The sequence below is a fragment of the Cyclopterus lumpus genome, chromosome 21 (assembly GCF_009769545.1).
Source record: "Cyclopterus lumpus isolate fCycLum1 chromosome 21, fCycLum1.pri, whole genome shotgun sequence".
Classification (NCBI taxonomy): Eukaryota; Metazoa; Chordata; class Actinopteri; order Perciformes; family Cyclopteridae; genus Cyclopterus; species Cyclopterus lumpus.
This window is the reverse complement of record NC_046986.1, coordinates 12,492,426-12,520,353: the sequence shown is the minus strand read 5'-3', so window position 1 is coordinate 12,520,353 and position 27,928 is coordinate 12,492,426. Positions and strand designations below refer to the sequence as shown.

General features: G+C 42.8%; 1 protein-coding gene across 1 annotated transcript in view; it reads left to right on the top strand.

Annotated features, from left to right (window-relative positions):
• myo10l3 (myosin X, like 3) overlaps positions 1 to 27,928 on the top strand; it is a 49,756-nt gene that overhangs the window by 6,398 nt on the left and 15,430 nt on the right. The window contains exons 2-19 of the mRNA XM_034562336.1: positions 6,817 to 6,915; positions 14,411 to 14,569; positions 15,498 to 15,685; positions 15,836 to 15,970; positions 16,319 to 16,443; positions 16,538 to 16,551; positions 16,688 to 16,772; positions 17,021 to 17,127; positions 17,364 to 17,493; positions 18,447 to 18,565; positions 20,233 to 20,379; positions 21,385 to 21,485; positions 21,857 to 21,923; positions 22,730 to 22,822; positions 23,537 to 23,605; positions 25,438 to 25,520; positions 25,637 to 25,745; positions 26,968 to 27,048. Of these exons, the coding sequence (XP_034418227.1) occupies positions 6,817 to 6,915; positions 14,411 to 14,569; positions 15,498 to 15,685; positions 15,836 to 15,970; positions 16,319 to 16,443; positions 16,538 to 16,551; positions 16,688 to 16,772; positions 17,021 to 17,127; positions 17,364 to 17,493; positions 18,447 to 18,565; positions 20,233 to 20,379; positions 21,385 to 21,485; positions 21,857 to 21,923; positions 22,730 to 22,822; positions 23,537 to 23,605; positions 25,438 to 25,520; positions 25,637 to 25,745; positions 26,968 to 27,048 (1,911 nt within the window). The remainder of the gene's footprint in view (positions 1 to 6,816; positions 6,916 to 14,410; positions 14,570 to 15,497; positions 15,686 to 15,835; positions 15,971 to 16,318; positions 16,444 to 16,537; positions 16,552 to 16,687; positions 16,773 to 17,020; positions 17,128 to 17,363; positions 17,494 to 18,446; positions 18,566 to 20,232; positions 20,380 to 21,384; positions 21,486 to 21,856; positions 21,924 to 22,729; positions 22,823 to 23,536; positions 23,606 to 25,437; positions 25,521 to 25,636; positions 25,746 to 26,967; positions 27,049 to 27,928) is intronic.

Sequence of the window (27,928 nt, the reverse complement as noted above, 5' to 3'; positions counted from 1 at the left end):
AATATCTCTGGGATTCCCTGCTGTGTGACCCCACAACAGTCAACAGATGAGTCCAGAGGAGGCTAGATATGTAGATGACAGACAGGAGGAGGAAGGCCAGGTGGCTGTGTAGACATTCAAAGAAATTAAAGCTTAGCTGACAATCCTGGCAAACCTGCAGTAATCACATCATTTGTTGCCTCTTGGTCCCGGCTTGGAACCCATTCTGTTGTCAGAAAATGTATCATAACCCTGGATCACACTAATAGTTTGATCACTCTCGATCAGTCGTGGAAGGGAAATATGTGCACACAGGATATGGATATAACGCAGGACACTGACAGAAGTTTGTGTGCTCCTCTTCTTTATGTGCTCCTGAAGACATGATTCGTTATGCAGATTCTCTTCAGTAAACTCATTAGCATCACGGCAGATTAGCTTCATCAGACAATGACAGAGGGGAGGTGTGATTAAACCCCTAGACACACACATCACCAAACACACACAGACACACACAAACACACACAGACAAAACACACAAACACACGTAAACCTGCCCATATTTGCTTTACTTGCTCTTGTGATTCCATTTAGTATGTTAATGAAAGGAGCTTAAAAGACAGCAAATTGCCAGAGTGTTGCATGTGTTTAATTTCCATTAACCCAGTGACACAGTTGCATTCATAACTTCATCATCCCCAGACATTCTCCTTTGAACAAAACCAGTCTATGAATATGCAAATGAAGCGTGGGTTAACTGGTGAGACGACTGCCTCCGGGCCATCCTGCTTTAAATCTGTTTATAGCTCCCTCAGCAGGGGGTCCAGGCAGCTCCTCGGAGTCGGGAACAATTGATGCACTGCACCCTTTTTTCTCTCTCGCTCCCACCTCCATCACAGTCTGAGGGAAGCCCTACTCCCTACGGGACTCCTCCTTGTCCATTAGCTAATTTCTGATCAGCTGCTCCCTCCATCATTAATTCATACGTCTTCCAGCACAGATGCTGAGGGTTGCCTTTAATCATGTGGTTTTCTCCCCTCGGTCACACTCACCCTGCCCCTCCCTGGCCCGCCCTCACCTCATGCTGGTTGTGGGCATCAGCAGGCAGACGTCACGGTGGCAACCAGGAAACAAAGAAACAAGAAAATGTTTGAGGGACACGCAAAAGTGCACTTAGTATTAAATCCCTGTTAGTTATACTTGATTTATTCTTCATACTGGTCAGTAATTACATGCAATGGGAGGAGACAGTTGCCTGATGGTTTTCAGAAGCTAGCATGTTGACAGCAGGCTGCATGACTGAATCCTTGTAAAACCAGTGGAGGATATTTTCCTCAATAACTGCTACTAATGAGTTCTTGAGAACAACGCTTAACCCTTGGCTGTGCCCAGAAGAACAGTAAAAAAAAAGAACATAGAAGAGAACGTCCCGATTTTGCCCCACTGGAAAGTTTGTGGCAAAAGACGCAGAGGGATCTTTGCCCAGATTCCCCTCTCAGCTGCAGTCAGCCCATTTCTTTAATCTCACCAGCTACTTGGCAGTTTCCTCCTCATTCCACTCACTCAGTATTCAGGAGATTTGGTTACAATCCCTGAATTTGGCTTTTCTCCCTTTTGATGGACAAAGCAATAAACTCCTGCATTGCTACTGTTGTTTATTCTTCTGGCTACATGCATTCATGTGGCTTTAATCTTTCTTTCAAATACTGATTATATACCAATTTAAAAGCCTAGTTTCTGAAAAAACGTTGGAATAATTTTTCCGTCAAAAGTGTTGTTGCACGCACACACGCGCACACACGCGCACACACACACACACACACAAACACACACACACACACACGCAGAGAGAACATGCGAGTGTCAATATGCTGTTTGGCGTTTTTAAATGCAGGCTATCCATCCAGCCAGTGTTCTGGACTGCACATCTGCCCAAGTGAGGTCACACAGGGTCTCGGCCTCATGCCTCTCTAGTGTTATGGTAATGTGCCTATGTCTTGGTATTTGAAGTGTAAATGGCGTGCTGGACAATGATTGTGTATATATATATGTTTAAAAAACAAGATGTGTTTTTGAACATCTGCTTCTAAATGAAATGCAGAAGTTTTCTCCGGCCTTTGACAAACACAAGACATCGTAAATGAACACGAGAAAGCATATTTGCGTGAGACAAGTCAAAGTGGCTACAGCTCAAATTTCTTTTCAACAAATATGTCCCTGGTGGGTACGTTCCGGTGTTGCGTTTATCTTAGCACAACAAATGAGATGCTGGTCCGAATCCAGCTGGATATTCTTGACTCTCAGCCAGGCCTCAGTTCTGGCCAGCAGTCAGCTGCACAGCTGTCCGCTGGGCAAGCGTTCACTCACCGCCCCTTGAAACCACGCCACGATCCAGGAAATTGGCTTATCATAACTAACTGTTCAACCGTGTCCAAATCAGGATGAGTTAATTAGCTTTCTTTTATTCTGGTTGATCCGATCACCCGATACCGCCTGTCCACGTGCTACGCCAGAGAGCATCGAAAGAGCCGTGGCACCTTTTACAGTGTCTGCTCCTAACATTTTTTTAAGGCTCATTCATTAGCAAATCTCTGAGCTGGACGTCATTATACAAGCAGCAGAAACTCAAGCCTCCAACTCTGGGATTGCATCATTCAGCCCCGCTGGTTTCTGTGTCAGAGAGCATGATGGGACGTCGGTGTGCGGCCTGTGTTGGTGCGTTGGTTTACTGTTGTCAGCTGGGTTCTGCCTCAGCAGTGTCACACGTGCTCAGTGACATACATCATTAAGAATTTAGATTAGTTTGAGCTGGAAATGCCCACGCAGCAGTTAAGCGTTGCTTTTTAATAGAGCTGGTAAAACATCTGGTTCCTAGAGGCCTGGGAGTCGCGGTTAACTCGATAATTAAATCCAGTGAAGGATTGGTTTCATTATGAGATTGACGTTGTACATTTCAATGATTCTTATGCAACAAGAACACGCATCGATTCACAGGTTTAGTCAGAATGGTTAGTTGTGCTGCAGCAGGGGATTCAGGTTTAGGGGCCTGAACACAAGCTGATACCCGTGTCCCTTTTGTGTCCCTTTTGTGTCCCTTTTGCGTCCCTTTTGCGTCCCTTTTGCATCCCTGCTGGCTTTTGTTTGGGATATTTCCGCCTGGCTAACTTCTGAGCTCTCAGTCAGAGGTGGTTGCCTTTGTCCTGACTGAGTGACGGAGCTCCTGAGGATGGAGGAGACAAGGGGGAGGAGTTCTGGTGAGACCATCTGTTGCTGAGACAATTCCTCTCTACTTTATACCCTTCAGCTTCGACTCTTTTGGCAACACACACGCTCACAAACAAAGACACAAACAAATGGACAAACACGTCTGGTGTTGTCTGTCTTGAGCCCCCGGGTCACTGGAGAACCGCACTACTCCTTCTATCAACTTAGGTTTTACTGGCTGACTCATCCAGACAAATCCCCGGGTATAAATATCCAAATATTTCGGAAATAGACTGTTTTATAGTGAATGACAATTCCCCACAGCTGATGGTGGTATGCTAAGATAACGTTTCTGCTGACGTTTACTAAGTCAACGCAATGAATGCTTCCTCATTATGCGATGGCTTGTGGAGGTCGTGCACATTTTGGAGGTGAAATTGTATAAATGTGAGCTATAAAGGCAAAGCCTGTTACAGTTAGGATCAAGTGTGGAACTTCTTAGAGAGGGTAATAAATGTAGTTCTTGATTGACTGGCTTTCAAGATTATTGATGATTTTTGTCGTTTGGTTGCTTTTCTCTCTTTTAATTATTTTAAGCCAGAAGACTGTATTTTGTATGTGGTACAAATGTTAAAATGAATAAAAAAGGAGATAACAAAAAAGGGAATGTGAGCTACACGTGATTGGTAGAATCTGAGACATGTGTAATACGAAACTAGTTCAGCTTTTTGTTTGTTCGGTGACTACTGATGTGGCTTTTTCTGCAAAATGTTGATTATAGTGCCTGGTGGGCAGTTCTTCAGAGAGCAAGTCACTCTGCACAGACGCTGGTGCAGTAGCCAAGCCAGAATTGGCATCTTTATGGACCAGCGTGTTGCTGACTTTTGGTTTACCATTTAGCGTTGACTCATTTAATGAACCAAATATTATGTGAATTATTGGGTCTCTTAATTCCTGAACTGTGTGCAATGAGTATGCTGTGTGGAGAATTGTGTCCAACTTTATCCATACAATTGTATCTGGGCTTCTCTTTGTTTATGTGAAAACATGTGAGACTCTGACACAAAACCATTCAAACCTTGGAAAATTGTCTTTTAATATTTGCGTCACTGAAAATGAAGCAATACCACAATGTGGTGTAGAAAAACATACCCTTATGAGCCATCCCACTGCTTTCCATGTCATGGCTTGTCTGCTGCTTTACTCTGTGTAACGTCTCATATAATCTATCTTCTGTTATAATCCACTCCCTGCATGTTTCTTTACTTCATTAGCTCGACTGTTGAAGGTTTGAGTTCAAACAGCCACTTCAAGACGACTAGTGCCAGACATATTCTGCTGCTTTCAAGTCCCTGTGATTTGCAGTTACATAACAGAATTGATCTTCTTAAAATCTATAGAGTAAATCTCCTCACTGGAGCTCACGTGAAGCAGCTTTCCCCTGAATAGGCCATGCATGCTCGGCTTGTACCGGGCAGACCCAGTCGCCAATGGTCTCATGTTAAATAGAGACAGAGTTCATGTGTGGCCACGTGTTGGAGAGTACCGCTGTCATATTTGTGCCCAGATGGTTCTGTTTGTCTGCCTATTTTTCCAGACAATGGGAGGCGGGTCATTATCAGGTGCCTGCACCCTTCCTCTTTGCCCTCTCGCCTCCCCCCTCTTAGCCTCCTCCTAATTTACACGACCTCCTTTATCCCACTCACCACTCTCCCTCGTGGTTTGAGAGAGCTACATTTAGCCGCGCTCCATTAGCCGACTGAAAGGAAGAACAAAAAAGAACTTGATGATGGAAATAGGTTTGCAGACTGCCTCGCTGGACCAAGTGACCCTTTGTCCAAAAAAGGAAACCTTAATCACAAAATAAAGCAAATAATCGAGACCAGTCATCACTCTGAGCGGCGGAGCAAGTTAAATGAATGGATTCTGAGTAATTCTTTACTGAACCAATTTCCCCTTTGTCTCTGTGATTCAGCACTATTAAAAGCAGATTGCATTTCACTATTAAACACAAGCTTCTCTATCTTTGCTCTGACCCTGGTGGCAAAACACATTTGTGTTCCACGTATGAGAGTATGTGTGCACACGTGGCAGCCTGTTGTTAATAGTTAATGAGGATTGATGTCTGGTTGTGGTGACCTTGTATAAGGTTTCCTAGAGGAATCCATGCATATTGATCTCTCCAGTTTTATGCTCTGTTGGACACACAATTCCCTTTTTGCTGCGTGTTTTCCCCGATCACTTCAATGGTGGGAATGATTAATGGTATTTAGTTTGTCAAACATCGGCATCTTACAAACACTTACGGGCACATCCTTTAACTGTTAGACTGAAAACCAAAATATTGAATTTGTGTATTCATGGTTGAGAACATAAACTGAGGAAATCAAAATAAATCTTTTTAAAGGAAAATTGTAAAAAAATGTGCGCGTTCTCGCAGAAAGATAAGTTAGAGGATTACTTTTGTAACCACACATTATCAGCTGTCTCCTGTTCAAAGCTAATCTAATGATATGCTGGCTTTAGCTTTATATTTAATGAACAAACTTGTGAGTGGCATCCACCTTCTCATGTAACCCTCACCAAGCAAGCCAAGAAGCTCATTTCCAAAATTGTCAAATGTTCCAATGAATATAATAGGTTTATCATCCGTTGGTTTACAGTAATGTATGTTGTTTACCCGAAGGCCACATTTATTGTTTTTTACCATGACGAGTGTGGATTTAGTCATCCTAAAAGACTTACAATTTAGACCGCACAGGCGTTCACTCTCATCCACCACAGTCATTAAAATGCAGGCGGTTCTATAAATGTATCTTCCAACACTGTCAGGAAATGACAGTCAGTCTGAGCAACCAGCCTCAGATTCCTGTTATTGCTCCTGGTTACTGAGCTGCTTACAAACATGTCTGGGAAGACCAGTGACTTCACAGAGATACACCAACACAGGAGAATAGGCTGCCCAGATCAGCTAGTGCTGGTGATAATCTCCACCTGGAACTAGGACTTGATCCGGGTGGTTTGCCTGATTGAAATATAGGAAAAAAGAAAGAATGGGGGGCATGGACACATTTATTTTGATTGCTTTGCTCAAGTGCCAAATGCTCATTTGGGAGTAAAGTAGCCCTCGCATTCAAAGACTGAAAGCCTTTTTGAGAGTTTTACTGAGTGTGTGACTGAGTTGTAGTTTCAGTGTCTGACACACCCTCTGCATGCGGGCCTACACATCTTTTCTCTCCAAAAATGAAATGACAGTGTAATAAGAGGATAACTGTGCCAGTTTAGTGTGGTGAGGGAGTTGCTGTGTGGCAGAGTGGTGAGCAATGCTGGGGAAAAGAGAAAAATGGTGGAAAGGCAGAAGCAATAAAACTAGAAGGTGTAATCTCCGTTTAGTATTCCTCTCTTGTCTCTTCTGACTGAACAGTTGTTACTCACCTGGTATTCTCACATTACAATTAAATGGCAAATAATATTTCTGTAGTGTATTTCTGGGTTGAACTTTGCCTTTTTCTTGTTCCTAAAATGCAATGGTAATACAAATGTCCGTTACTTTCTTCCTCAAACCGATGACTCCAATACGACTCCTGGATGTGTCCAGATGCTAACGGTGTTTTTCTGTCTATTGTGTTGCAGGGCGCCCGTGTTTGGCTGAGACACAAAGATCAGCTCCTCCCCTCCACCGTCAGCTCTTGTGATGATTCGTCCTTGGTCCTCACCACCGACTACGGGAAGGTAAGAAGAAGTGTTAATGCTTCCTAAGTTTAAACTATCTGAAAATTCTCATTCTCAGTGTGTCTGCAACCATAACGTATGTTGAATTGGTTTAAGGGCTGATCTCACATGATTTTACAAACCCTTTAAATTCAGGAACAAAAGCCAACACTTGTGCATTCAAGTCATATGCCTTTGCAGGCTTTAACTGATTTATTATTATTATTTCATTTATAATTTACATGGTTGTAGTATAATTTAGGAGAGGAGTGGCCCAGGGTGAATGTGAGAAGGTTTGTTGTTTGCACACGTGTTTCATCTCAAAGGCTCAGTGTTGGAATCAACACCTTTTGTAATAAAAAAAGAATGACAGGAATGGGCTCCTTGTGTCAAGTCATTGGCCCAAGCTTATCTGTTTCGCAGTCCAGGGTGGTCTTTGTGTCTGGAGGAAATCCTGTCAGAGAGAGGGAGAGAAGGAGGGAGAGAATAAGAGCGAGAGAGGGAGATGGAGATGGAGAGAGGGAGAGGCGGCTAAAAAAAGAGTTTCTCAGTCAAATGTCGAGTGTGGGTAGAAAATGATCGGCCATCACTCTTATCTTATGGAATGCCTTTGTACTGAACAAACCTTAAAAGCAGTACATATAATCGTCCTTTAGTTCCTGACTGTCCAAAGTCAGCCGCAGGTCTTTGGTCAGGTCAGGGCTTCGGGAAGGAACAGGGTAGGGCCCAAGGACTGCAGAATCTCAACATCCAACAGCATTTCCACATCCAGAAGGCCATCACCCTAACCACAAGCCACAAGCCACAGCCCTGCTTTATTCCTTCACTGGAGTCCTCTTACATTCATATGAAGAAGGGTTGCATATGGCTGCAGCTGAAGCTTGGGCTGACGGCGCTGTGTTCAAGGTAGAGAGTTATCAACAATGTGCGAGAGGGAACATATGAACTCATCCTGAGTATATGTGTTTGATGCTTCTATAATCAGCACCGGGGATTCTTTTAGTGCGAGAAGTCAACCATGTGTTCTCAAAGGGACGGCGATGACTCCGACCAATGGAAACAGCATCTATTAAAGCTAGAAAGGATTCGCAGCTACAGGTTAAAGGTTGAGAAATGAATCGGTCTTAATAAGACCGGAGAATGCCACTGGGTGCTGCCTTCTCTACCCGCAGTAGGATTAGAATAAATTACATTTGGTTGATGTGACGTCACATTTTATGTGACTGGGTTTAGCTGAACTGAAGCTGGACTCTCATATGATCCTCACATGCAAGCTCAGGATGTGTTGGTTCATCAGGCCAGGCATATGGTCTAAGACTCTGCAGGCAGAATGACAGGAATGTGAGACTCCACCTTTAGGATCACCAGCTGACCGGTTTCTGAATGAAGTATCTGCTGTAATCTATATTTAAAGGCATAGCTTGGAGGTTTTTAAAGTGGGGTTGTGTGAACCATAGTTAGAGAATTACCTACTGTAGATGACAGTCTGCATGACCCCAGTTTGGAGACATAGACGCAAAGCAATAAACTGCTGTGGGTGGGGGAAGCAGCCAAACGTATTTTAGCCACCTCTAAAGAAAGGCTCATACAAAAGCAGTACATTGTTGTGTCCTTGTTGGTTCTCCTGGCTGCTTCACCAAACTGAGGTAATACGATATTGACTTCACACTTCAAAACACCCAAACTATCCCTTTTATTTAACCCAGCTCCTCTCGTAGGTTAAGGGTATTATGTGTGTGTGTGTGTGTGTGTGTGTGTGTGTGTGTGTGTGTGTGTGTGTGTGTGTGTGTGTGTGTGTGTGTGTGTGTGTGTGTGTGTGTGTGTGTGTGTGTGTGTGTGTGTGTGTGTGTGTGTGTGTGTGTGTGTGTGTGTGTGTGTGTGTGTGTGTGTGTGTGTGTGTGTGTGTGTGTGTGTGTGTGTGTGTGTGTGTGTGTGTGCGGGTGTGTGTGTGTGTTGTCGGCCAGGCTGTCTTTTTCTTTGTCCCAGTGTCTTTACTCCTGTGTGCAGTGTCAGAGGTGGTTTGGTAAATGTATCCTGGCAGCATTTTACCCTTGGGAGGGGGGGTATACCATTATCCATTGCTTCAGTGCTCACACTAAGGTGCAGCTCCCTGCCTGAGTGCTCATCTTGCAGACTCAATAGTGTGTCTTTACCCACACTGCATCGGCTTTTACAGGCTGACCTGGCTGCTGTCACATTAACCATCATATCAGCATTCATCACTATCTCATCCCTGGTACACCACATACCTGAGTGGACCAGTATTCTACAGCAGACACAGTCAAGCTGAGATAAATGGCTTTGAGCGTGTGTGTGTGTGTGTGTGTGTGTGTGTGTGTGTGTGTGTGTGTGTGTGTGTGTGTGTGTGTGTGTGCGTGCGTGCGTGTGTGAGTTTGCACGTGTGTCTGTGTCACTGTGTGTGTGTGTGTGTGTGTGTGCGTGTGTGTCTCACTGTGTGTGTCACTGTGTGTGTGTGTGTCTTGGCCAGATGGCACCAGCTGTATTATCAGTGGGTGAGTTATCCCCAGAGGGGCGCACATGTAAAGAAAAGGCTCTGTCACCTGAACTAAAAAGTTGCTGGTGATGTCATCTTTGCCTACCTGAATGCTAGAATTGAGATTGATTGTCTGTCTAGGAGCCACAAATACCATTTTTACGCATCAATTATTTGACACGTACAGTACATATTATTGTTAAAGATCAAATATGATTATTGTTGTAAAAAAGGAAGCCACATTATGGCCAGATATTGATTTGTAATAAATGCAAAGCAGACATTAGTCGATTAATCAAAGTATTGATAATCGAATCATCATTACAGAACATTTTCAATCAAAAAATTCCATGTGTCCAGTTACAGTTTCTAAATTGTGTCTTATTTGATCTTAAATTGAAAATCGTTGGGTTTGTCAAACAAAAACTATTTGATGATGACACAATTGGCTGGTAATGGTGATGCCTTTTTTGTATATATTATTAAAATCTTAATTGGTAACTTGAGAAAGTAATAAACAGATTAATTGATAATTAAATGAAGTGCTATTTGCATCCCTTAATAAATATATTAATTCAGTCATTTTGCTAAAGAAGGATACCACAGATAAAAGAGCCCCTCTGCTTGGTTTCGGATCTTATCTTCTTGTCATCGTGTGCACAAAATAATATTTACACAATAAGCATTACTCTTTGGGTCGAGGCCTTGCTTTCCAAAATGTGTCTCTTACTAAGTGTGATGTCTGAAGTCGTCCACAGCCATGCAGCCTCTGAGGTTTAAAAAAGGCCTTTGATGTCCCCTCAGTTTCTTTTTATGGATTATTGGTCAATGGAACCATTATGTGATTCTTCATGCAAGTGATGTGTATTCATAAGGATCAACATGCACACTCACACATTATTGTGAGCATCTGTGTGTGTGCTAAGCAAATGTCTTTATTTAGGCTTGGGGCTTGCTGAATGCCATGTTTTATGATATTGTCTCATTTTGAGCAGGATCTAATGTAAAAAATCTCTGTTGTAGTCCTCATTAATAAGCATAACTCTTTCCTCCCCCCTATGTCTCAGGGGTCTGGGTGGGATCTCCCTTCAGCAGATGGATTCACTGTAAGACAGAGAGAGAGAGAGAGAGTCAGAGTAAAAAAAAAAAAGAGATAAACAAGACAGTGTTTGTGCTCACAAGCCTGTGATTCTATAACTGCCCATGTGTCATTTCTAAAGGCTTGAATATATCTGGCAGTAAAGGCCACAGAGCGACAGAGCCTGACGCCGCCCACATGTGAATATTCAGCAGAGCTGCTGGAACAAAGCAGCAGCAGGGTGTGGTTTCTGTGAGGAGGGAACAAAAGGGAAGAGCGTTACATCTGCAAGAAAGTTTAAAATTGATATTGTTGCTATTGTTTCGTCATCAGGAAAACTACTTATGTTTCAGAATCTACAAACTAGACGGTTGAATCCTCTTAACTGAGAAGCTGGTTCATGTTGCATGAAAAAATACTTTGCCGATAAATTATCAGAATCATTGCTGATTATTTAGAATTTTCTATTTATTTTTCAGATCAACTTTAATACTAATAGTGCTGGAAATATTTTTATTTCACTCATTTTTTTAAATATTTATCATAATTAATTGTCCAGTGATGCAACATTACAAATTTCAAGATAAATGTATTGCATTAACTGGTAAATTACCCTCTATTGAGTATGCTTCTTTTTTTTTTGGGAGCTGTGGGATTTAGTTTTCTTCCACAAAGAAGGAAGAAACAAAGAAAGCAAAATTAAAAGGAAATACCAGCGGACACATCTGGCTGTTTCTCACAGCTTAGTCGCTTAAAAACCTTCACCACAAAATCCAAGACTCAAAGAAAGTTGTGACTTTTAGCAACAGTTCCAGTGAGTGGTGTTGTTAATTAGCCTACTTTGTGTCCAGCCGTGTGTCCAGCCGTGTGGCCAGCGGCGTAGTGTACCGATTTTTACAGTCAACATTTTCCCTAATCAATCATGTATGTGAGTCACATGTTGTGATAAGTGGCATGACATTATCTCCAGCCATCATTACACCAGTCAGATCATTAACACTGATGGGGCTGCATCCCCACGTGAAACATTGGGATAATTGTCGGACGGCCACTGACTGACATCATGAGCAGAAATGAAACAGCCACTTGAATTGTGTGCTCAAAATAAACTAGTTCTGCTTTGTGTGCTTGTGAACAAGAGACACTCAGTGTTACATCACTGTCGGGTTAGTCAGGCTTTTGATGACGTTTTTTTTCCCAGTGTGTCTAATTGTTTTAATGGACACTAACGGAACGTTATTGTCCCTCCTGAGGATTGTAATGGAAATAGTAAAGAGTATTATTCTGCATCTAGACCTCATATTCCATCTTAGTTTCCTTTTAGCCAAATCTACTGTGGTAGTGTTGTAAATCATATGGAAACTAATTTGAGAATACATAAATGGATATGGATGAGAAATGGTTTGGCTGTGAGGACAAAGCTCAGTGACAGGAACAAAACCCACAACGAGACCAAACGATAAGAAAACCGGGGGGCAAAAACAGAGGAATGTGAAACCTGGAAACTCCCGCTCAGTTTTCTCTGAGCATCTCTGATGTTTCAGGAATGAAAAAGTCCCTCGAGGCTCACTCGATCAAGAGCAAATACAAAAACAAAGGTCATATCATATGATGCAGAGCCAGCGACAGACACTAGACACATTGCAGAATATATCGGCACGCACATAAAGATGTGACGAGACAATTCCTCTCTCATGTGTTGTCCTCACTGCAATTGGGGGGTGTAACATGGACCTGTGGCCGCACCGTGTTGTTTGTTATACAGCAAGGGCCCCTTACAGCAAAGTGGCATAGTCTCGTTTTAAACGCACAAGATGTAATTTTCATCGCAGTCAGCTTCTTCTGGTTAGAGTTCCTTCATCGTTCAAGAGTTTTTTTTACTGGGAGCCGATCCACACAGTTCTGCTCCTGTGTGGATCGGCTGATTGAAACTGGGAAAGACACTGAATAAAGCAGTTTCACTTTAAACATCTGTGTCCCTGCGACACAGGACGTCCCAGTGGTGCCGTGAGCCGACGTGTCACTGACTTCTGCCCTGCTTGCTTCTCTTTTAACTGAAGTTCCAGATGTCCGATGATTAACATCCTTCCTCAGGTTGAAATACAGTCTACTGTTTTAAATGACCTAGATCTAAGAGGTGTTTTGTACAAATGTAGCTTAAAAGTGGATACAAAAGACAAGACGGCTTCTGGCAGACAACCACAATGTTGACACATGAGCAAAGGGGATATTATGTTGCTCGGCAATTTGGGACATTTGGGAAACATGTTAGTTTTGTAATGTTACAAAACAGACAACATAGGTTTGGTAGCTTTTTTAAAGATCAAGCGTGATGAGCTACATCCTTGATATGCTTTTAATTTAAATTATATGCATTTAAAATAATGTGGTTCAGATTGCAATTGCGCTTTTTGATGAGTTTGTTAAATAATTTGCAGATTGAATATGGATTTGTATGAAGACACTTTAGTCGGCAATCCTCCAGAGCCCAGGTGTTGATACTGACATCAATCACATTAAATGAGTGATGCTATTAAATGTAAAATTATAATTCTGGTTAAGCATGTAAAACAAGTGAGAGGCCTGTTTGATTTATCGGCCAGTTCGGCCAATTTATCAGAGGAGAGGGTGGGTGGGGTTAAGGCTGAATGTTTACGGACATCTGGCTGTAAATCTGCAACCTTCTGCCCGGTGGATGACATCACTGCACATGCTGCCTTTCTCCCCGAGGTCCTCTTCACCCTTTCCCTTAACACCACATGAAAATGTAGCAACCCACTGATGACTGCATTGTTATTGTGCAATCGTCCCATCCATACACCCATTCTCTAACGGCCATCGTCTTATCATCTCTGTACTTTTATACAGATTCACAAAAGATGAAATCCACACATACATATCAATCACTACTCCAGTTGTTTAAAATACTAACCTCAACAGTTTTTCCCAGCAGCCCCCACTGTGCTCATGCAACAGTTCTGTGAAAAACAGTATCTGTTCCCAAATGGGACACAAAGAGCCAGAAGTAATGCACTGGGACACCGCAACCCCCAGCTCCTTGTCCATCAGTATTGATCTGAACAGGGCTTCCCGTCAAGTGACCATCACAGTTGTAGTCTGTCTGTTCTCTTATCTCGTGTCTTTTCCAGCAGAGTTCTGATAGCCAGAGTCTGGGAGGCTCTATGTAGAGCCTTTTGTCTTTCTCACAAGCTCCCATTTTATCCATTTCAAGTCACAAATGGGTCTTTAATGTCCAGTCAAGGACATCTCCAATCATCACACGTACTCTACTGTTGCTGGAATGTGACATGGAGAGGGTTTGTTGTATAAAAGTAATCACAGAGAGAAGTCCGGGCATGAGTTAGACGGGGGGGTTCCCTCGCTGTCAGGTATGCTGGCAGCACGCACAGACAGGCACACATCAGGGACTCAATCTGTCATTTTGAACCCAGCTATTTCTGTATCATGGCGGGAATCTGCTGTCATTCATGCACGCGGCGCCGCGGTCACAGTAGAAGAGTAGAAGAGAGATTTATATCTGTGTAGATGTGTCGATCTGCCATTCTTCTGCATAAGTGCTGTTCAGACCCCGAGGCTGTGGTGCCTGTACAGCTGTGAAGTGTCAGCTGTGACTGGAGTTACTGAAAGGGAGCATTTAGCCTTTTTAGTATTTAAGATATATATACTGTGGAATTCACTATGACAGTTAGTGTTATATTGAAATCATATGTTTTTCTGTTGGTCCGTCAACACTTTTGATAATTTGCACGGCTGGAAGGCACCACACTGCTACGGTCATATGTTTCATGAGGGTGGCTTTAGGCCGTCATCTAAAACTGAACTTGTGGGTGTTTTGAGTCCTGGGAAGTTGTTTTGGTTTAAAAAAATAAATAAAATGTTTTACTGTTTATTAAACATTTTAAAGACTAGTTTTTTTTTTGCAGGTGATTTACCTACAGATGTCGGAGCTGAACAGGGAAACGGTGTACCCGATGCACCGCAGCAGCATCCATGGAGTTGAGGACATGTCCACACTGGAAGAGCTGCATGAAGCTGCCATCATGCACAACCTCTTCCTGCGCTACCAGAAAGACAACATCTATGTAAGGCACCACCCTGTCTTAATCTGTGCACCACCATGATGTACCTGCAAGCTGTGGGTCTATTGTCCTGGTCGGGGGTGTATTCTTCATGTTTCTGGGAACTTTGGATGTTCAGCGCAGCTAGACAGAGACTTCAAAGTGTAACAAAAAAAAAAAAAAAACATAAACGGGAAAATTCTGTTTCTGGTGTGAATAATTTTTTTATGCAAGGCACATGCAACATAACACCAACATGGTAAAACAAAATTACACACAGATTTTGGGGGCTTGTTGGACATAACCACTATAACTGAAGCAAGGCAGACCAAAAACAACAAGACTAAATATCAACATTTAACAAAATAAAGAAAACTCCTGGAAGTATTCCTGGAGTATTAAGATTTCAGATGTATTTGTTTGACCCTGTTTCACTCCCGGGATTATTTTCACGGCAGGGTACTGAAGTCCTCTTGAAACACTACACGTGCATTATGAAAATAAGCATTGCCCACAGTCACATGGTAACTATGTTTTTCGAAATCCTATCTCCTAATCTGATCTCGGAGGGTTTGTGCTGGTCTGTCTGCATGGCATCACAGAACGATATCATTGTGGAAAGATGACCCACAAACACACTTTTGTTGAGCACTCCTCAAAGTGATTACCCGAGCCACGCAATGGATTCTAAAACACCACCAGCCTCAGTGCAAACTAGGCCATATATGCAGCAGTTTAAGATTGTTACAGGCTATGGGTACTGTGTCACAGGAAACTGGGTACATCTACAGCACTCGTAGTGTGAAATAATTATACTGTAAATCTCATGCAGGAGTGCAATGTTTGTACAAGAAGTAAAGGTTGCAACTTCGACTGTTTTCTTTCACACCATGTGTGTCTATTCTGTCATGTTTCACTGATAATCTGTGTCTTCCTCTCTCATTTCCCACAGACCAACATCGGCTCCATCCTGGCTGCAGTAAATCCCTATAAGCGGATAGCCGGCCTGTATGGCGGCACCGCAGTCGACCTGTACAGCAAACACCAGATGGGGGAGCTGCCTCCTCATATCTTTGCCGTGGCCAACGAGTGTTACCGCTGTCTGTGGAAGAGACACGACAGCCAGTGTGTTCTCATCAGGTGAGGACCCACTTTTAATACAATTATTACAAAAGTATTTGAAACTAATCCATGGTAGCACGTTCTGGCTCTGAAAAAAAACGGAACACACTCCTGGACATTTGAAGTTAAATGGGTTCGATGGATCCTTCTTTGTCTTTGTGTCGTCAGTGGGGAGAGTGGAGCGGGGAAGACGGAGAGCACCAAGCTGCTGCTGAAGTTTCTCTCAGTGATGAGTCAAAACTCAGCAGGCACTCCTCTGTCAGAGAGGACCACCAGGGTGGAGCAGGCTCTCGTCCAGAGCAGGTACTGTTAGAATTTAAGGGTCTCCACCTCCTGTCTTTACATTACACAAGTGGCAGAGTATCTGTGTTTACTTTGTTATTTTCCTGCATCATTTATTTTATGTTGACATAATTAATGTTTGTATGTTTGTTTAATGAGCCGTGTTACTCTTCGATGTCGTCCATATGTAAATATATGTGTTTGCAATGATTAACCATCAGAGGTCTAAATTCATGACATTCTATAAAATACTGTGACCAGGCTGCACCAACTCAACATCTGAATCCAAACACACAGCGATGGACAAACGTGATATGTAAAAAGGGCTTTCGGAATAAATCATTTTATTTGCGTTTCCTCTCTCTGCAGTCCCATCATGGAAGCCTTTGGGAATGCTAAGACCGTATACAACAATAACTCCAGTCGCTTCGGGAAGTTTATCCAGCTTCACTTTTCCCAGAACGGAAACATTCAGGGAGGCTGCATCATTGACTGTATCCTTCAACTCGAGTTATACTCTAAAGAAATCACACGTCCATAGTGACGTATTGTACATTGTCAAAGTTCTCCTTGACTTTCAAACATCAGATTTGCTGGAAAAGGTACGTTTGTGTTGAAACATTCAGTAGCAGCAACTGGGATCAGCAAGTTTTCATTTTTGACTTTATTAATCAGTCCTCATCAGAATCCATGAAACACTTAAAAAAAAAATTCTTCTAACCATCTTCTCTCTCCAAGAACCGCGTTGTTCGACAGAATCCTGGAGAGAGAAACTACCACATCTTCTACGCTATGTTAGCAGGAGCCGACAAAGACCACAGAGGTTTGTGTGAAAGAATGCAACTTTTGACAGTTTTTGACCAACATTGATGCCAAAGTCACAGGTTTTCCTACATTCCTACTACTTTCATAAGTACTAACACTTAAACATACACTCAACCCCTTATTAATAACAACATGTGTCTAAAATATCAGGGTTACAAAAAAAATCTGAAGTTGTGTATGGAAAATCTATCAGTTACATACAAAATATGATAAAACAAATCCACATTTGGTGTCTGTGTGTTGCAGACTTGTACCTGCTGTCGGAGGGTCCTGAGTCGTATCACTACCTCAGCCAGTCGGGCTGCGTTCAGGACGGCAGTCTGGATGACAAGCAGCTCTTTGACAGTGTGATGGTAAGGATCAGTCTGGTTAGTGTAAGTAGTTAGTTTGAACCCCAGGGGGCGCCATACGCCTTTATCATGAGTGTGATAGCGCCTTATGAGACTGACTCTTCGGTTTTGGAGGCACATGATGCATTATGTTCATATAAGGGTTTTAAAAAAAATTGAACTGCTATTTAACACATATTGAATAGGGCGAGTGTGTTTCTAGTGAAATGTTGTTTAACTTTATCTGTGTTGTGTTGCAGGAGGCTCTGAATGTGATGGAGTTCACTGAAGAGGAGATCAGAGACGTGTTCAAGTTGCTGTCGGCTGTCCTCCAGATGGGGAACATTGAATTCATGACTGCTGGTGGAGCTCAGATCACTTCCAAAGCAGGTAGGACAAAGAATTACAAGGATGATAACAGATCTACTACACAGAGTATGTTAAATTGATCCTGTTATACACATTTTCCATCTGTACCGCACTGTTAAAACTTTAAAGGGGGCAGATAAGTTAAAATAGGAAACTTTGGGAATGCTATACCTCTGTAATTTCTGAATTATTTCTGATTGATTTCCTAGGAAGTTGTCATTTGGAACTAATTATATTGTACACACTGATTAAAAGATTTGTCCACAGGTATGGAAGTTTCAAGTACTAAATGTATATTACATTACATTTATTAGGACACTAACTTGAAAATCATTCTGAAATGATTTGGAAATTACAGATAATCTGATGGTACTTATTCCCTTTGAAAACCAACGTATTTTAGATCATGTGAGCACAGTGCTTTGGTAACCAGACAAAGATGTTTTTTTTCTAATGAGCTAAGCGTAACGGCAATGTTAAGGAAATGTGTTTTTGAGGATACTGGCTACAAAGCTGTAAACAGTGGGAAATTATTTCATCTCGAATGCTATTTAAGGGACAAACACGGAACATTTGGCATTTCAAGCAAGGTCCAGTAAAAAAAAACACCAATTGTTCCCACTTTATTATTGTAAAATAAACTCTGTTTTCTAAAGCAGATAATTAGATGTTGGACCACTCTGCTGTACTCTTCATGCCCCTGAGTTTGATTGACATTGCACTAGCGGACAGCTCTGAACAGGCTGTAACATGAGCTCAAGGCTCCTTTGTTTGCTGTGTCTGACCTCTTTTCCAAAGAACTAGTGAACTACAGTGACAGCAGAGAACTGCAACCCAGCCAGCAGAGCAGAGTTTCCTATAGACTGTCGAGGATCACAGCCTATAAGTCACGTCTGTCGTTTGACATGAATAGAAGACACCTGAATGTTATATACACACTACACCTGAGACATTTGTTTATATATGTGTTTCAGTTGTTAGTAACGTCAGCGAGCTGCTTGGCCTGGACTCCTTCCAGCTTTCAGAGGTGTTGACCCAACGCTCCATGATTCTCAGAGGAGAGGAGATCTGCTCACCGCTCACTGTGGAGCAGGTAACGACCCATCCAAACTTCTCATTTCAGGAATCAAACATCATAACACAGCGCCGTTATATCCCAGAATTTAGGGATTGTTCAGATGTCTACACTGAAACATACAGTAGATGCCTGTTTGTTCCCCCTGTCCGCAACCCCTCTCCCTCCCTTTGTCCTGGTGACACACACACAGACACGTATACACACACACACACACACACACACACACACACACACACACACACAGCCTTTCTCCGTCGCTCTCCCCCACATGCCTCTCCAGATCCCTTGCGTGACTCCCAGCCATTTCCTGCTTTTTGTCTGCCAGATTCCTTGCACAATAAACCCATCGTGATAGTGATCTGAGTCAAGAGCACAATAGAGCCAATGACTGAGGGTGAAGCGAGAGTCTTCTCCTCTGGAGGCAGCGCAGCCGAGCACCAAAAGGGTGGCGTAATAATTCTTTGTCGGCTTCAAATGTCCACGGTCGTGCTCGGTAATTAATGTGAATATTTACACAAGTCTGTGTCAGCGTGTGTTATCCTATTCACCACACGCCACAAGAACATTCTGGCGCATGACGCAATCCTTTTTGGCTGAGCTCAAGCCTTCAGCCACCTCCATATGCATAAATATCAGCGAATAAGCAGCATGCGTTTCATCACCAGACAAAGACCTCGTGCTGTCACCCTGCTGCCGCTTCTTCCTGCCCTTGAAGCAGACCGTGTCTTAATAGAGTTCATTATTCCGGCCCTGGAGTCGGTAAGAATGGCTTCTTCTCACAGCGGCCAGGGGTCACCCACCCCGCGACTGCCTGCGCTAACCCCTCTCCCCCGCCATCCTGGACAAACAGCCATTCTTCTTACCGCTGTGACGGAGATCCTGGAGCCACCAGCGCTCTGTTCACACCCGCTAGTTGCGAGAGGTGACGGGGCATGATGGATTACTCAAAAAGCCCAGGAGCATTGTTGCCCCGAATACAGTACACACCGCGACAGTCTTGTTTTGTTTTCAATTCAAGCACAATGCCTGTGGAGGAAGTGTAGCTGGCAAGCTCCAGCTTTTCTATGTTCACACACGGATGCTGTCTGGCTAAAAGGCCGACTTCACTGCAGCTGGAGAAAATCAGAGCTGTGAGCTGTTTTTTTTTGTCTTGTGTGGAGTGCAAAATTAGGGGAGTTTGTCACAAATTACAGCAGCTACCTCATTAATCAATCAAGTAGCGTTGATTACATAGATTATGATGTTGTAACTGTGACTCAAAGACCACTTACTTTTTTTTCTGGAGCTCGTGGGGAGAAAGCTATAGGTGTCATCTCCTGGTTAATAATACAACCCGAGGCAATAATCTACAATAGCATCTTCATATGTTTGTCTTTTTTTCTCTGTATTATTTAAACAGACCAATTAATACTGCCCGCAGTGCGTCACTCTTAAGATATGTAGGTGATAAACGACCCTGTCTATTGTGACAACACAGACGTTGCCTTCCCTGCTGCCTGCAGACAGACGCTGACACAATACACTATTTGGATTATAGACCCCCCATTGAGGCCTCATTCAATCATGTTTGTATCTGCCATCTGACAGAACTGATGACATGTACATGGTGATGAATTGTATGTTGTTTATTCCTGCATTGGTATCCATAGTAACCTCTCGTCTCTCCATATCATGATTTGCAGGCGGTGGACTCCCGGGACTCGGTAGCCATGGCACTTTATTCTCAGTGTTTCTCCTGGATCATAATGAGGATCAACCAGAAGATCAAAGGAAAAGACAACTTCAAGTCCATTGGCATCCTGGACATCTTCGGCTTTGAGAACTTTGAGGTGAAAGTTCTTGTCTAATTTAAGCTTTTAAAGAGGACATACATCCCGTTGTCAGTGCTTGAGCACATACAGTACATTTGGGTATCTGGAGTGCCTACCAACCAGGGGCGTTTGTAGGATTCAAAGAAAGGGGGGCTAAGCTCCAAGGCGAGCAGCATACTTTGATATGTTTGAGTGCACATCAAGTCTGTTTTGGGGCCCCGGATATCCATTGTTTCCGACAGTTCATAGTTCACAGTTTCTAACTTCAAGTAAACCTGAATGTAAGCAGGTAACAGTTGTTAACTACCGACAGCCACATTCTGTAACTACCTGGACTGGCATTATTATTATTATTATTATTTACTGGGGATTATTATTATTATTAAGCCCCCCTAAAATATGCCTAACGACGCCCCTGCTACCAACCCACAAACTGTGAAATAAGTCACACAGTCATAAATCATGTGATTCAACGAGCCCCGTCCTGTGTCACATGCAGGCGCATTGGAATATACAGAGTATCTCCACACATGGCTTCAAAACTACCTTTGCAAAGGTGAACCATATATTTTCCCTCAAGCCAATCAGAGCAGACTGGGCTTTTTCAGGAGGGGGGCTTAAAGAGACACGCACTAACACTGGGCGTTTCAGACAGGATGATGAACAGGTTTAATCAGAAAAACGTTTGGCGTGTTGTTTGTCCAATATGAAACTTACACAAGTGTGGAATCTCAAATGTTCCAGTGCATAAACACTGAGAATAGACTTTCCTCTGAAACAGGAGAAACTTTGTTCAGTCGTGGAACTTCTGAGGAAAAAACATATTTGATGTTCACAGATATGCGATTTTTCAATTCGGGAGACAGAGAAGATGCGATTTGAACACAGTAATTGAATATATTCAAGTCATAAAATCTCATTATTAATCAAAACAAAATGTTTTATATGGCTTAAAACATGTCTGAAGAGGATCTTTAAGTTACAGAATAGAACTGTCTTAAATCATGCTCTTCCATCCTGCAGGTGAACCGGTTTGAACAGTTTAACATCAACTATGCCAATGAGAAACTCCAGGAGTATTTCAACAAGCACATCTTCTCGCTGGAACAACTGGAGTACAACAGGTAAAGATGTTTCTCCATATCTAAACGATTAGAGGCATCCGTGTCTTCAGATGGGGTTTGTTTGCTGGTGAATACAGTGAAAAACAAAACAAGACTTCTCATGTGCTGGAGACTGCCCCACAGACAGATACAGCTGTGGATCGGGGTCGGGGGTTGGGCCTCCTCACGGCAATGCAGGCAAACTGCCAGAGGTTGGGCATTGGCTCAGTTTCTTGTCCAGACAGTTGTTTTCTTGTATAGTGAGCCAGCAGCTTGGACATGGCTCATTTCATCACATGCTCATGCTGGACAATACAGCCATTGTGTCTTCATAGTTGTTTATATTTGTATATATACATGGTGAGTGTGTGTGTGTGTCTTTGTCCTCACAGAGAGGGGATCCAGTGGGAGGCCATAGACTGGATGGATAACGCAGAGTGTCTGGATCTCATAGAAAAGGTAAAGTCACCACCGGGGGCGACCGCTAACCGCCAGCCAGAGCGTACTAACCCAGACGTCGCACTGTGCTTACATTGACCTCCACCTCCTACTCTATCCTTATGCAGTCTCATTGTGCATGTTGTGTGCACAGTAATGTACACCAGTCAGTGGCTGGAGGTACGGTTTGTTTTATTTTATCACCATGATTATAATGATGGTGAAAAATTAGCTTCTACAGCAGTGGGCTTTCTGGGTCAAAGGTTTAGGGCAAGCGAAAAGGACTACACTACAAACATTGTATCCCTGCTTACACTCTCAATTGAGCTTGATTTATAAGCGGATTTCTGCTGTAAATCAGAAATCCGCTTAGATATTTGTTCTCACAATGTAATTAATACAAGAGCAAACCCACACTCTGCAGTACACCAGTCAAGCTCTTAAAAACAGGTTAAACAAGTCACGAAAATCTTTTCTTTTTCAGCATTTCTTTTTTTCCTCCTAATTATAATGGGATATGGACAATTTCATGCAGAACATCCTGAGAGCATATTAGTTCAATTTGGTATCTTCTGGGTCTGATTTCCCCTCAAGAAGTCATGTTGCTAGTTAGTATGGCGATGTGTAAGTGTTTGGTGTTGCTCCTAAACCCGGGGTCTGCTCAGTGCTTTTGGTAAATAAAAGAGAAAGTTGAATGAATTCTGATGCTATTTCCAGTACTCTATTGTTATGATAAACGCTGCCAGATGTGCCCCAATAGGATTATAACGAGTTTCATCATGACTGCGTTGTGTTTAACCTACTCCTCTTGTCTGTCTCCCCTTTAGAAGCTGGGCATGTTGGCTCTTATCAATGAAGAGAGTCGCTTCCCCAAAGGCACGGACTACACCCTTTTGGAGAAACTACACAGCCGTCACGCCGTGAGTCCACACGCACACATGGACACATCTTTCACACATGTCGGGGAGACCCCTCAAAAAGACATAACAATGATCCATATCCCTCCACCAAAGCTGAAGAAACGCCTCCACCACCCACCAGCTCAGACAACCCCAAATAGTTAAACCTCTCTTAGGGCCGATGAATCTATGAAATTAATCGACAGCAGTTTTGATCATCATTGCAAAAAGTGTTGCGTAGTTGCAAATTCATTTATTTTTTATATTTAGTCAAATTAACAGATACAAAAACACAGTCAATTAAATTGTAACACATTTCAAAGGTAAGGTGCCCAGGAGGCAGTTTGTGTCATTAAAACGTATGTTTGTCCACATTAATGGCACAAATTAGTTCTTGTAATCATCTTTGGAAACAGGGTGAGATATTATCATGGTAAATTTATTGATTTTTGGATATGGGAATGTTCTGCATGATTTTGAGATCATTTCTTCCACTTTTTTCTGAAATTCTTTAGACTAAGATTCATTAGGTTAGAGAAACAAAAAAATATGAGGTTTTAAAAACAGATATTTGATTGCAATCTTCATTAGTTGTTACCCTCAATGTGTTCCTGACCTCTCAGCTGAACTCCCTCTTACTATGTACTCTGCTTGATTTGATTATCACTTGTAAAATGTAAAAGTACATTAAGAGCATTTCTAAAAGGCAGTGGTGTCGTTGTCCTTTTTCCTCAGACGAACCCATTCTATGTGAAGCCCAGAGTGACCGACCACCAGTTTGGCATCAAGCACTACGCTGGAGAGGTAATTAGCAACACTTGCACACACATACAGTACATACAAGCACAGATACAGGGCAAAACCAGGTTCCTCCGGCTTCCTGAACAAGTATGTTGGGGAAGTGAGGTAGTCGCTGGATGGGCGACAGGGCATTCTTTGCCAAAATGAGCTTTTCCCTGAGTCAGGAAAAACCGCTTCACTGCCCTCCTCTCCTTCCTTTGCTTACACGATAAACCTAGATTACTCCTGATGGAAGTGTAGAGAAACTCAAGGAGATCAGGGAAGGGAGAGAGTGTGTGGGTGTGGGTCTGTAAGTGTTTGTGTGTGTGTGTGTTTGTGGGTGGGAGGGGGCCATCATGAAGCCTCATGAAGCCCTCCTCAGACAAGGTCTCCTCAGTGTGGTAGCTCAGTCACAAGCCTGGCATGGCTGTCTATGGTAATGACTTCTTGGTCCAGAGAGGACAGGCAGGCCAACCAGTTGTTCTTTCTCTCTCCAGTGTGTCTCTATGAAAGCTCCTTCTGTTATCTGAAACTGCCGTGAGATCAGCTGGGAAATAGTATCGTCCTCCCATAGATTTGATTATCAGCGTGGTGCCGGAGATGCTGGAGGGGGGGGGGGGGGGTTCTCCTTGTCGGACGTGAACTTTAACAACAACAGAAACTCACCACATCTTGTGAACTTAGGAGCCGAAAAGCAATAATGCAAAGAAGCAACTTTGCAAACAACATTTCAGACTCAGTGTTTGCATGATTTGTGCACCTGTCATATTTTGCGCTTTTTGTAAGAGTTAATCCCCATTTCCCTGTAGCATCATGAGACCATAAGAGTAAACTTAACCTGAAAGTGACAAACACAGACAGCTTATTGTACGAGTCTATTCCCATGTCAGGGGAAATGGAGTGCAATTAGCGTGCCTCCTAATTTATAAATACATGTGTTGTCAAGTTTGTATCTCATGGCTTCCCATGAGCCTCGAGGCTTGTGGGGGGGATCTTATTAGATTAGGATACCCACACACAGCTGTGAATACGAGCACACACACACACACACGTTCACAAATGTGCCTGTGATTAAATTACAGTATGTTTTCTATTATAATTTCTATGCATTTTTTTGCATTACATACTTTCTTTCAAACGTGCAACACACACAATCAGAGTGCATTACACGTGGGTCAGGGCAATGCAGAGAATGATGTGTCGCTCAGATGACGGCTGAACAGAACTCAACAGGTGACTGCAGGCTCTCTGCTGGCCTGTACCCATTTGTCAAGACATACATGTACAGCCCCCACTCATGTTACACTTTGTGCATGTGTGAATGTTGTCATCAGAAAACCCACTCTGGATGATAAGCCTCCAGAAGATAAATATAGTGCATATTAATCAACAGACAAATGGACTTCATTTTCTTTCTTGTGTCCAATCTGTGCCTTAATTGACATTCATTTTCTACACTTTAAATTATGACTTTTTTCAGTAAAAAAGGTTTTGATTTAAAGTTTGAGCACTTCTGACAGCAGTTTAGGACATGCTGTGCTTACAATGCCACCCAATTTGCTGCAGTACTTATGTTTGCAGACATTCATTATCTCTTTGAACATTCTATATATTCCTTTACATTACAATTACAATTGTGGTTGTAATTTACTTTTATGACTGGACATGTTCTGCAAATCACTCTGAAGCAAATTGTAAATGCATTACTTCTGCTCATGTAGATTATTTGATACTATTTTGTTGCATATAATATTTCATATAGCTCTTTTCTTTTCTTCTCGTACTGCTGAAACATCAATAAAGTATTGTCTTAAACTCTGCTCGTACTCACTTTTATGTGTTCATGTCTGTTGTAGGTGCTTTACGATGTGCGCGGGATCCTGGAGAAGAACAGAGACACCTTCAGAGATGACATCTTGTTTATTCTCAAAGACAGCAGGTGAGCATATCACACTCTTGTCCTCTAGCATGCTGAACACACTCCTTCTGTATGATGCAGTTCATATCCACGTTTTTACATTCAAGCCTCCTGTGCTGCGCCCTGTGTGTCTGCAGGCTTGACTTCATCTACGACCTCTTTGAGCGCGTCGGAAGCAGAAATGGAGATGAGACCCTAAAGATGGGCACGGCCCGACGCAAGCCCACCGTCAGCTCTCAGTTCAGGGTGAGACCGAAGCTTCTGTGATCTAAATGTCACTCTCAGTTCTGAGCAGCACAATCACACAGACAATGTGTTAATAGTTGAATGTGCTGCCACCAATGAGGATCACATAACCTGTTAAACTCTTGGCTGTCTATCTTGGCATGCTGAGTGTGAGCGCGATGGCACAGACGAAGTGGGGGGGAAGGAGGATAGAAATCATGGAGAGACAGAAGGGGAAGGAGAATGCCGCCAGTGTATTTAATCTGCAGAGAATGATGGGTGATGGGATATATAAAATATGTGGTTAAGGCGGTGGAGGGGGAGCTGTGGAGGGCTTATCTAAGCATGTCCTAACTGCAGTGGCGAGAGAAGGAGCAGGGGGGGGATTTGGCAGGCTGCCTGGGCTACAGTTCCTAAAGCCAGAGGATTATGGTTGATGGCTGGGCAGAGAGGGGCCAACCAGGGGCCAGTCCTGCTCAGTTCTGCCAGGCCGGGCCTCGCTGGAGACAGACTGTCTGAGGCAGCGAGCAGAGCGAGGCTGACATAGCCTGCGAGGTTCAAGGGTCCTCGTGTGTGTGTGTGTGTGTGTGTGTGTGTGTGTGTAGACAGAAAGTATGAAATTAATCTATCTTTTTATACATTTTGTCAGAAATACTTAAATTATTTTAACTTTTCTAATGTAAGGACATTTACTTGTTTTGGAGTATTTTATGTATTGTTTTATTGATACTTTTACTAAAGCAAGGTCTGAAAACATATTCTACAACAGGCACTGTGACAGTGGTGGGGAACATTTACTCAAGTACTGTACTTAAATAGAATTTTGAGGTGTATTATTAGTGTCTGTTACTGTGTCTGAGAGAAATGTTGTACTTTTATTCCTACTTTATAGATTAACATTCTGCATCATGCAACCACTGCAGAAATCTTCATGTTACCAAGTAATTTGTGTAATTTAATCCTCAAAATCTGAAAAAAGCATTACAGTTAGACAATGTCAACTCTATAGAAGTTAACTCGTTTTCAACATTTTCTACATTAAGGATCAGCAATCTCTCATTCTGTCTTCTTTCAAGTTTCAAAGTCAGGCTTTTCTAGATTTCAACTTTTCTTAGTCCTTTATAATTGTCTACAAGGTGAGAAGCACATGCACACATGAAGTCATATATTTGAATAACTTAGCTTAATGACATGGCTCCTCTGATGTCTTAATCTTGATCCTCTTGGTGCTGATGTGTTTCAGGACTCTCTCCATTCCCTGATGGCCACACTAAGTTCCTCCAACCCTTTTTTTGTACGCTGCATCAAACCAAACATGGACAAGGTAGGTCATGCAAATTTCATTGCACAAAAAAAAAAGAAAATGTGAGAAAGCCTGCCAGCTCTTGTCAAGGTCAGCGCCTGCAAAGTTAAACCTTGTTGATGCTATTCATAGCTCCCATTTCCCAGAGCTAATCTTTAGTCATATAAATGTTCCACTTGAAAAGTAACTATTCTTTTTGTTTTTGCTGCAAATTCTCTTCACCAATAAACTGATACCACTCTCCAGACTCTCATTGTACTTCCTCAAATAAAAGGGCTGTGCACAAGCACATTCCTACCACTTTATCCCCTTTACCGGAGGTCGGAGGTCACAGTTGGCCACTCCAGCTGCAGCAGCTTGGCTGATGCTCTGCTGATCTGGCTGCATCAGTGGAATGCCAAGATAAGACCACAGTGCTGTAGCTGTTGTGAATCCAAAGGGGGCGTTTATTTAATAGGCCTCTATTCCTCCAATACTCTTTACCAGATTGTTGTTAGTTATTAATGTACACAACTCAGTCTGATTGTCCTCTTCTGTCAGCTCCTTCCTTCCCACCTCTCCTGGCCATCATTCCACACTTCTCGCTGACATATTTGCATTGAAACTGCACAGCCTTCTCCTCTCACCCTGTTCCCTGCTCCCACTGGCTCTGTCTTGCATTCGCTCACCTGGCCTCAGTCGGTCAAGATGGAACAAGCTGTGCCTCAGTTAATCCTGCAGAAGTGACAAGAGTGCGTGCATGCAAACAGAAACCACATACAATGTATTTGTGTGATTTACATGCACCCAGCCTCCTTGGAAAATATGTCACTGGGGGAATGGTCAGCTTGTTTTCGCTCAAACAATCAACATGCCGTACCTCTTTCAGCCGTCTAAATCCCCTGCTAAAGAGCAGAGTTCA